Genomic DNA, 10271 nt, shown 5'->3' on the forward strand with positions numbered 1-10271 from the left:
TCATTGATTTAACCTAATTCCAACCTAAACAAGGATCGAAAAAAGACAAATGCTCCGTTAAATCTAATTTTCCCGCATTCTGTCTTTTCCTTTTCGCATTCCATCATTTTTACGACATAAATCAAGATTTGACAAATCCGATTGCAAGACAGATTTATTCCTCAGTTGCTCCCGAGCTCTTCCATCTCCGTGCGTATTTGATAAATCTGAATTTATTGGATTTGATGAATCCTACTTAACATAAAACCAAGCTTGCCGCCAAACACCGCCTAATAAAAGATAAAATGTTGCTTTCTATTCTAATCTTTTTGCAAGGATTGTTAATTCATCTTCATATATTTATCATCTCACTTATTTTCTTCATATAAACTTTAGAATTCTCATAAGCCAAATATCTATGGAAACAAGGTGAGCACAGGGAAGGAGCTACATGAATGCCAATGGATAGGTGCTGATGGGAAGAAAGTACATCAAGACATAGGGAATGAGCCAATAATGAGATGATCCTGATAAAGAAATTAGTTGTCATCAAGCATTGATGAAAATGGCTTTCATTTGCTCAGCTAGAGGTGTTGGGCAAGACAATAGTCAAAGCCAAATAGAGGAAATTGGATTCCACCATAAAGCTCGATATTACATGGTTTAGAGATTGCTTGATTGAAGGTCTACAAACTTGACTCACTTTTTAGTCGAGTCAAACAAATTGAGAGATTTATTTTTCATGTTTATTATTGTTGTAAAGAGCAAATGAGCACATTTTGAAAAAAACAACTTAATGTCAAAAAAGCTCGTTGTTCGCGAACAATTCGTGTTCGGCTCGTCAGGAAGTTCGTGTTCGATTCGTTCGATAAGCAAACGAGACGAACACGAATACTTTTTTTCGTTTGTATAGTGATGTGCTCGTTCCCTTTAGATTCATTATTATTCGAAAGTTAAAATAATTTAAAATAGTTATATATAAAAAATTTAGGATATTTTAAAAATAGTCATATATTCTAAAAACCAATGTGAGTTAAGGCTAAAGATGATGTTCATCATCTATTTATCTATTATGTTGGTTTTGTGTACCATAACATTGTTTTAAGTGTCAACAAGATATTTAATCCACATGCATTGATTTTTTTTTCCCTTTAAGAATGGTGAATACCAAGGCGCAAATTCTATTTTTGTTATTTATTTTGATTTGCTTAAGCTTTGATTCACATGTTTAGAGGGAGTTAAAGTCTTAAAATGGGGATATATATAAGCGGTACTTTGAGCTCATTCCATCAGGTAATTTGCTTGACCAAAGTTTGATATCTAAGGTTGAATATGATGAATCTGGTCCTGTTATCTTCTTGGTTTGGGAGCTCTATGGATCATGGCTGATGTAATTCAATATGAGGATGATGAAAGACAGAAGTTCAAGGTTCTATTTCTATTTTTATGCACTGTGGTGGGGAAAAGTCCAATGAATTGAGAGAGACAAACGGTACCTATTTTTGCAGTTGATGCAGAAGGCCTAATAAATTGTTGGAGTCTGTTTTGTCAATAATTTTGTGTCGGTTTGGATGTAAATCATGTAATGATTAAAAGATGTTATTTATCAAGTTGAATATCATTGATGTTTATTAGAATTTTCTAAAATATTGTTTGCTTGAATATTTGAATGTAATCATAAAAAAATGCTTTTGTTCAAATGTTATTTACTGCTTTTGAAAATTTAAGAGTTAATAATTAAATTGTTGCCTCTTTAACAATTCAAATAATGCAAACAAATCTTAATATTTTCGAACAATTTGAACATTTCGAACAAATCAAACAATTCGAAAACAATTCGAATAATTCTTCGAACAATTCGTATCATTCAAACAATTCAAACAATTCAAATAATTCGAACAATTCAAACATTTCGAACAATTGGAACTTATTTCGAACAAATCGAACCGAACAGGAACAACATCTTCAACGAATAATTTTGAACACGGGCCTATTTCAAACATGAGTTCTGTTCGTCCGTGTTTGGTTCGTTTACACCCGTATATCTACTTGCTTTGAGACTGCCAAGTTCCTCAGATCAGTTGTTATTGTAGAGATGTCAGTCACCATTCGAGTCATTATTGAGGGTTCAAATTTAGAAGGAATTTGCTATGACTACTTCAATGAATACTTCACTTTCTTGGGGGTTTGAGTTGGTAGGGTTCCTTCATGAAGTGGTGACCGACATTTGAAGACTCAGTTATAACCCTCAATAACAACTCAAATTGTAGTAGTCACAATAAACTTAAAATCATATGTGAAGTATCTCTTTTAGATTGTGCTCTAATAGCGAGTTTCACCCTGGTGTTTGTAGGTACCACCTTGGGTCCATCACCTATTCTTGTGGACCCCACCTTAGATCTATCTTCTAATATGTTGTGTTCTACCTTAGGCCCACATTTTATGATTGTGGGCCTCACATTGGACCCATTTCTTAAGCTTGTGGGCCCCACCTTAAAGTCACATCATATCACCTTAAAGTCAGCATGACCTGCCACATTAATCACCTACAAGCAGTTCATTGTCTGCTCCAAATCACTAGATCATAAATAGTGGAGCCATGCCACCCAAACCACCATTAAGCTATTTATATATTATATTTAGATGCATTTCTTATATTACCTTTTTAACATATGCGATATATTAAAGTTTTTCTTTTGTTATATCTAGTATTAAAATTTTCTTATTATATGTGGTGGTAATTTCTTAGAACTTATTCAACATTGTCTTTCTTTCAATCAATACTACAAAAATGTCATGTAAACATATAATATGCTAAGTGGAGCCAATGCATGAATCCCCTTTCTCCATTGTGTCCTGTTGAGTGTCATATTTTCAATTAAATAATAATATAATGACTGAATTAAATCAAGGAAACCACTGATAAATTTATACTAAAATAACAACAAGCCTTAACCCCACTAAGCGGGGTTAGTTACATGAATCATATTTCTACATTGTGTCATACTGAGTGTTATATTTTCATTCAATTTTAATAAATGGAGATAATTTTTTATACTGCCATTGCCAGGTCCCAAGCCCCGAATGCAAAAAGTGGAGGGCTGCATTATGTATGCAACTGCAACTACTAATGTAAAAATTATCCAAAAATCAAGATATGAATCCGTTTAAACTTACGCATAAAAAAAAGAAATATTTCACTTCTAAAAGTAGTACTAGTACTATTTTTTTATGTGATATTAAAATCTTGAGAGGTACATAAATATTAGAATTTAGAGGTCCGATATGTAAATTCATAAAAATTGTGTGTATGCAAATATTAGAGTTTAGAGGTCCGATATGTAAATTCATAAAAATTGTGTGCTATGTATGTAAATGACCCATGCTTTTGAAAACTTTTGACTTTCAAAGTAGCTTGATAATAAAGATTCTCATGGAAGTAAAAAGGCTTCTGAATTGAAAGACTTTGACTTGTCAAAGTCTTTTAAAAAATTAAGCTTTTAACGGCATTATGAGAATGAAGTCTATGAAAATGTTTGAACAAACTCTAACTCTAAGATTGATTCATGGAATCTTTTATATTGCATATAAAATATCATTTTCTTTAATTTTTAAATTAGAAATATTCATCTTTTTAGTGCATCATTTTATATAAGAGGGTATATATGTAAAAATAAAAATTAAAAAAACTAAATATGTAAAAACAAAAGAATTAAGTGACTTGTATGAAAATATTTTAAGTAATAAAGAATAAAAATGATGTAATGGTGATGACATCTAATTCATATAGTTTGTATATTGGGAAAAGATATTTTTATGCTTGATGGCCAAGGAAGTGTTTAATGTTATTTAAATCTCTACTTTCTTCAATTATTTGAAGTCACATTCTTTCTTTAGTGTTGTCAATTAGCTAGCCTATATTCATTGTTTTTCAACGACACGTGCTCAAAAGGTTCCTTGGCTCCCAAAGTGATGTAATTGCCCCTAAAATTTATCTAATCAAATATAGAATTTGACATGATTTTAAGATTATGGAGCATTGAGGGTCTGTTTGGGGCAGCTGTAGCTTATTGAATAATCTGCTGATAAGCTGATTAAAAATAATCTGCTGATAAGTTAAGTGCGATGAGTATTACAAATTTTTATTTTTTTAGAAAAGTCAGATCGCTGCCAGAAAGTTCTCACCACACCTATCTGCGGTGTGAAAATGCTGTTTTTGGCTTTTTTGAGAACGCATAAGATGCTAAGACGCAGTTTACCCAAACAGGTCAGGTGCGTTTTCAAAACGCCACCGCACCAAATAAGCTGCCCAAAATGGACCCTGAGTCTCGGGCTTATAATTTTCAAACTTAATTTTGAAATCAAATATCAAGAAATTTTATTTGGGAATAGTATGATAATGTGGTTATGCGCCATCTTTTGCATATATTTGATCTATGTTTGAATTCAGCACTCTGCATTTATTTTTTTAATTTAATTTTAACGAGCCAATTTCGAGCCAAACACGAACACACTGTTCACAAGCCGATTTCAAACATGAGCCGATTTTTAACACGAACAATTTCGAACGAGCCTAACACGAGCCAAGCCTGAGCTCGCTCAAGCTCGGCTCATTTACAGCCCAAGATCACACGAGATTTGAGAAAATCGGGACAAAATTATGAAAAAAAGCACAATTAAGAAAACTAACACACGAAAGTTTACGTGAAAAAACTAACACACAATTAAGCTAAACCACTAAAAAGTTCATTATGATATTCAAAGATCACACAATTAAGCTAAACCACTAAAAAGTTCATTATGAAATTCAAAGATTTTAAAATGTATTTAAAATTTGGGTTATAAAATGTATTTAAAATTTGGGTTATATTAAATATTTTGAGTGACTGATACCTAAAAATTTAAAAAAAAAAAATAAAAAATAAAAAAAGGAGAATTGGCACGATTGTTTTTACTAACGCGGATGATGACAAAAAGAGGAAAAAATATGAAGTCCGTAAAATTAGGCACAAATTGGTTTCCATGCGCGCGAAGGAGCAGCCTTTAATACGTACACCACAATCATCCCACGAGCCTATATAACCCCGTGACTAAAAGGGAGCAATTTGAAGAAAGAAATTCATCTCCAGCCAGTAAGCAACAATCCCTGATTAGCAAAGATGACATTTTTACAAGAAGCAGGTTTTCTTTTTAGTAAAATCGATTGGTTACTGTCAGAACCCGCCGTTCTTCATGGTTTCTCTGCATTTTGCAATCTTTTTCTTTTGCTTTCCTTGTCTTTTGTCTGTTTTTATGGGAGAATCAATGGTCAAAGCTCCAATAAACATGGAATTGAAAAAGTTAGATTTTTGCATTACAAAGTTGCTACCTTTACCTGTTCGATCTTGTGTTTGTTTCATATCTCTCTCTTCATCTTTGATCACTTCTGGTATATAGATGGTGGTGGGGTTTCTTATGATCATCTTGCCATTGAAGTGGATTTGGGTGTCAGGGCAATAGCTTGGCTTGCCATATCTGCCTATTTGCATAATGGTTTCAACCCGTTGCTTGAGAAGAGATTCCCTGCTATTCTTAGGATTTGGTGGGGTCTCTATTTTCTCATCTCGTTTGTTGCAGTATTGTTGGATTTGTTTTGTTACAGAAAGCTTGGGATTTTGGGCACACACGTGTGGGCTTTGGATTTTGTTTCTATTTTTTCTGCTTTGCTTCTTAACTACACAGGTTTTTTTGGGAAGAGGGTTGAAGAGGAGAGCAATATTCTCCATGAATCTCTTTTGAATGAGACTATTAGTCCTAATCAGCAATTCAGTGAAACTGAAAGTGGCTTTGGAAATGTCTCTTTGTTCACTAATGCAAGTTTTCTTAGCATCCTTACCTTCTCATGGCTGGATCCTTTGCTATCTGTTGGTCATAAGAAGACTTTAGATCTTAAAGATGTTCCTCAGCTGGATTACAATGACAGAGTTGATGGTGTCTTCCCTATTTTCAAAAGCAAACTTGAATCATGCACTAAAAGTAGTTTATATAGCAATGGAACTGTAAACAACAATGGCCCTGTTCAAATTTCTTCTTTCCAATTGGCAAAGGCATTGGTAGTATCTGCTTGGGGGCATGTCTTGATTACTGCAATCTATGCACTATTATACACAGTATGCACTTATGTTGGTCCCTATCTGATTGACTTCTTTGTTCGGTATCTTAACGGTAACCAAACAGTTGAATTGGAAGGCTATGTTTTGGTTGTGGCATTCATCGTAGCGAAGTTCTTCGAATGCCTTTCACAAAGGCATTGGTTTTTTCGACTGCAACAAGCCGGTGTTAGAGTCAGGGCATTTCTGATATCCATTTTATATCAAAAAGGTCTCACATTGTCGAGTAGTTTTGAATTTGAAGGCTATGTTTTGGTTTTGGCATTCATCGTAGCAAAGTTCTTTGAATGCCTTTCACAAAGGCATTGGTTTTTTCGATTGCAACAAGCCGGTGTTAGAGTTAGGGCATTTCTGATATCGATTTTATATCAAAAAGGTCTCACATTGTCGAGTAGTGCAAGGCAGGGTCGTACCACAGGAGAGATCATAAATATAATGAGTGTGGATGCAGAAAGAATTTCACTTTTTAGTTGGTATATGCATGATTTATGGTTGGTTCCAATTCAGGTAGGTTTGGCTTTGTTGATTTTGTATGCCAACTTGGGCCTTGCTTCATTGGCCGCTTTAGCTGCCACTTTTGTTGTTATGTTAGCCAATGTCCCCTTGGGGAAAATGCAAGAGAATTATCAGCAAAAGATGATGGAATCAAAAGACACAAGGATGAAAGCCACTTCAGAAATTTTAAGGAACATGAGAATCCTCAAGCTCCAAGGATGGGAGATGAAGTTCTTGTCAAAGATAGTTGAATTAAGGAAGAAGGAGACAAATTGGTTGAGGAAGTATGTTTATACATCTGCAATGACTACATTTGTGTTTTGGGGCGCGCCGACTTTTGTTGCGGTGGTAACATTTGGAGCTTGTGTGCTTATGGGGATCCCATTAGAATCAGGAAAGGTTCTTTCTGCACTAGCAACATTTAGAGTGCTGCAAGAGCCTATTTACAATCTTCCTGATACAATTTCAATGGTTGTTCAGACTAAAGTTTCTCTTGACAGGATATCTTCTTTCCTTTGTCTTGAGGATTTACAGCAAAATGCTGTAGAGAAACTTCCTAGAGGCAGCACTAATGTTGCAATTGAGGTCAGAGATGGGACATTCTCATGGGACCTTTCAGCTGAGTCTCCTACTCTGAAAGATATAAATTTTAAAGTATTTCAAGGCATGAGAGTAGCTGTTTGTGGAATTGTTGGTTCAGGGAAGTCTAGTTTGCTTGCTTGCATCTTAGGAGAGGTTCCTAAAATGGATGGAAATGTGCAGTTATGTGGGACAACTGCCTATGTTGCACAATCTCCATGGATACAGAGCGGAAAGATTCAAGACAACATACTTTTCGGTAAGGAGATGGATTCAGAGAAGTATGAGAATGTACTTGAAGCTTGTTCGTTGAAGAAGGACTTGGAAATTCTTCCTTTTGGTGACCAAACGATTATAGGAGAGAGAGGCATTAACCTTAGCGGAGGACAAAAGCAAAGGGTGCAGATTGCACGTGCTTTATACCAAGATGCTGATATTTTCTTATTTGATGATCCATTCAGTGCTGTTGATGCCCACACTGGATCCCATCTGTTTAAGGTGCGTTCTTTCTTAACATAAATTTTGCTTTCATGTCCTGAATTCAGAAGTCTTGACATTTATTATTCCCAGTTCGTTGGTTTATGCTCAATATTGATCTAAAATGACATAAAACTAAGTATTTTAATTGAAATAGTATGCTTTTTTAAAACTCATCTTGGCCTTTTCTTGCTTAAATCATTCTAATCTGTCTTCAAATTACAGGAATGCTTGCTTGGGATTTTGGCTTCAAAAACAGTACTTTATGTTACACATCAGGTTGAATTTTTACCTTCCGCAGACCTTATCTTGGTGAGTCTCAAAACTTGTTTTTTCTCCTTTAATTTTATTTTTTAGTTATGCACTGGAGCTGTGGAAAGAATGAGAATGATGAATTGTATGATAGGTTATGAAAGATGGAAAAATTACTCAAATGGGCAAATACAATGACATAATCACATCAGGGAGTGACTTTATGGAATTAGTAGGTGCTCACAAAGAAGCTCTTTCAGCTCTTGACCATATGGAATTGGGTGATGAAAAATCAATCAATATAATTGAAGATGGCTCATTCAAAACCCAAAACAATAAGCAAACTCAAAATGAAGAGCCAAAAGATGCTTCTAATTCTAAATCCGAAGAGCGAGGGATGCAAAAGGGACAGCTTGTGCAAGAAGAAGAGAGGGAGAAGGGAAGAGTTGGATTTTGGGTCTACCGAAAGTATATCACTACAGCTTATAAAGGTGCCCTTGTGCCATTAATACTTTTAGCACAAACACTTTTTCAAGTCCTTCAGATTGGTAGCAATTACTGGATGGCTTGGGCAGCTCCTGTGTCAAAGGATATGGAACCTCCAGTTAGTGTTTTTACACTTCTCTACGTTTATGTTGCATTAGCCATAGGTAGTTCTCTTTGTATCCTCATAAGAGCCTTTTTACTCATGATGGCTGGATACAAAACCGCAACTATCTTATTCAATAAGATGCATTTCAGCATCTTCCGTGCTCCAATGTCCTTTTTTGATTCAACTCCAAGCGGACGCATCTTGAACAGGGTTTGTAATATGCTTTATATTTACTTTGTTGTGGATTATATGATGCAATCTATCTATTTGATTATTTGATTTTTTTTATTTTTTATTTTTTTTGCAGGCATCAACTGATCAAAGTGATGTTGATACAAATATACCTTATCAAACTGGTTCATTAGCATTTTCAATCATACAACTCATTGGAATCATAGCAGTCATGTCACAGGTTGCATGGCAGGTTTTTATCATCTTTATTCCTATCATTGGAATAAGTATCTGGTATCAGGTATTGCCTTAATTTTACATATATATATATATATATATGTATGTATGTATATATATGTATGTATGTATGTATGTATGTATGTATGTATGTATGTATATGTATATTTTGTTCCTTGATTTAGTAGAAATGGACTAATGAAGCTGAAGCAATGGAGAAAGATTAAACATTTACTTGCTTGCTTCTCTGCTTCAGCAATGTATATTTTGTTTCTTGATTTAGTAGAAATGGACTAATGAGGCTGAAGCAATGGTGAAAGAATAAACATTTACTTGCTTGCTTCTCTGCTTCAGCAATATTACATTGATACAGCAAGGGAACTAGCAAGGTTGATGGGAGTGTGTAAAGCCCCAATCATACAACATTTTGCTGAATCATTGTCAGGATCAACAACCATTAGAAGCTTCAATCAGGAATCAAGGTTTATATGCATTAATTCAAAACGAATGGATGAATTCTCAGGACCGAAGTTTTATAGTGCCGGTGCTCGGGAATGGCTTTGCTTTCGTTTGGACATGTTATCATCAATCATGTTTGCATTCTCTTTAATATTCTTGATTTGCATGCCAAAAGGAGTAATTGATCCAGGTAACTTGTTTAGCATAAAAGTCAGTGTTTTCTTCTCTGATTAAGTGGAGAAACTAATACCTGAGATTAGCACTTTCTATTGTCAGGTGCTGCTGGCCTTGCAGTCACATATGGACTTAATCTAAATATGCTGCAGGCTTGGGTCATATTGGTTCTATGTGATCTTGAAAATAAAATAATATCAGTGGAGAGAATATTGCAGTATACAAGCATTCCGAGCGAGCCACCTGTTATTGTCAAAGCGAACAGACCCAGCCATAACTGGCCATCTAATGGAGAAGTGGATCTTCGTGACTTGCACGTAATCGTCTATCTGAAACTTCCATCATAATGATTCATGGATTGTTTGTCACCTTAGTAGCATGCAATAACAATAGCAACTTCTTTATTTAACAACAATTTCACATAATGGTTTTGACAAAATCTGGTATTAGTGTGAACTTCATTTTTTAGCTATGCTATTTATAACAAATTCTAATGTTTTATAAGACAAAACTAAAGGTATTTTCCATCATATTGTTAAATGCTCAGAAGTGTTTCCCAAACACTAACTGGTTGATACACAGGTCCGCTACGCCCCGCACATGCCATTCGTCTTGAGGGGTCTAACTTGCACTTTCCCAGGAGGTTTGAAGACCGGCATTGTTGGAAGAACAGGCAGCGGCAAATCCACGCTAATTCAAACACTCTT

The 10271-nt window shown here is 34.9% G+C and overlaps 1 protein-coding gene across 3 annotated transcripts in view; it reads left to right on the forward strand.

The window, feature by feature from the left end:
* The first annotated feature begins 4992 nt into the window (after positions 1 to 4992).
* LOC110018535 (ABC transporter C family member 3-like) overlaps positions 4993 to 10271 on the forward strand; it is a 6747-nt gene continuing 1468 nt past the window's right edge. Inside the window, exons 1-8 of one of the 3 annotated variants that reach the window (XM_020715874.1) lie at positions 4993 to 6346; positions 6512 to 7700; positions 7905 to 7991; positions 8086 to 8733; positions 8831 to 8995; positions 9286 to 9580; positions 9667 to 9881; positions 10147 to 10271. The exon at positions 10147 to 10271 is cut by the window's right edge and continues 187 nt beyond it. In XM_020715874.1, the coding sequence (XP_020571533.1) occupies positions 5139 to 6346; positions 6512 to 7700; positions 7905 to 7991; positions 8086 to 8733; positions 8831 to 8995; positions 9286 to 9580; positions 9667 to 9881; positions 10147 to 10271 (3932 nt within the window). In that variant the 5' untranslated portion in view covers positions 4993 to 5138. The other 2 variants (XM_020715875.1, XM_020715876.1) reach the window with 2 other exon arrangements.

The sequence above is a fragment of the Phalaenopsis equestris genome, unplaced genomic scaffold, assembly GCF_001263595.1.
Source record: "Phalaenopsis equestris unplaced genomic scaffold, ASM126359v1 Scaffold000024, whole genome shotgun sequence".
Classification (NCBI taxonomy): domain Eukaryota; kingdom Viridiplantae; phylum Streptophyta; class Magnoliopsida; order Asparagales; family Orchidaceae; genus Phalaenopsis; species Phalaenopsis equestris.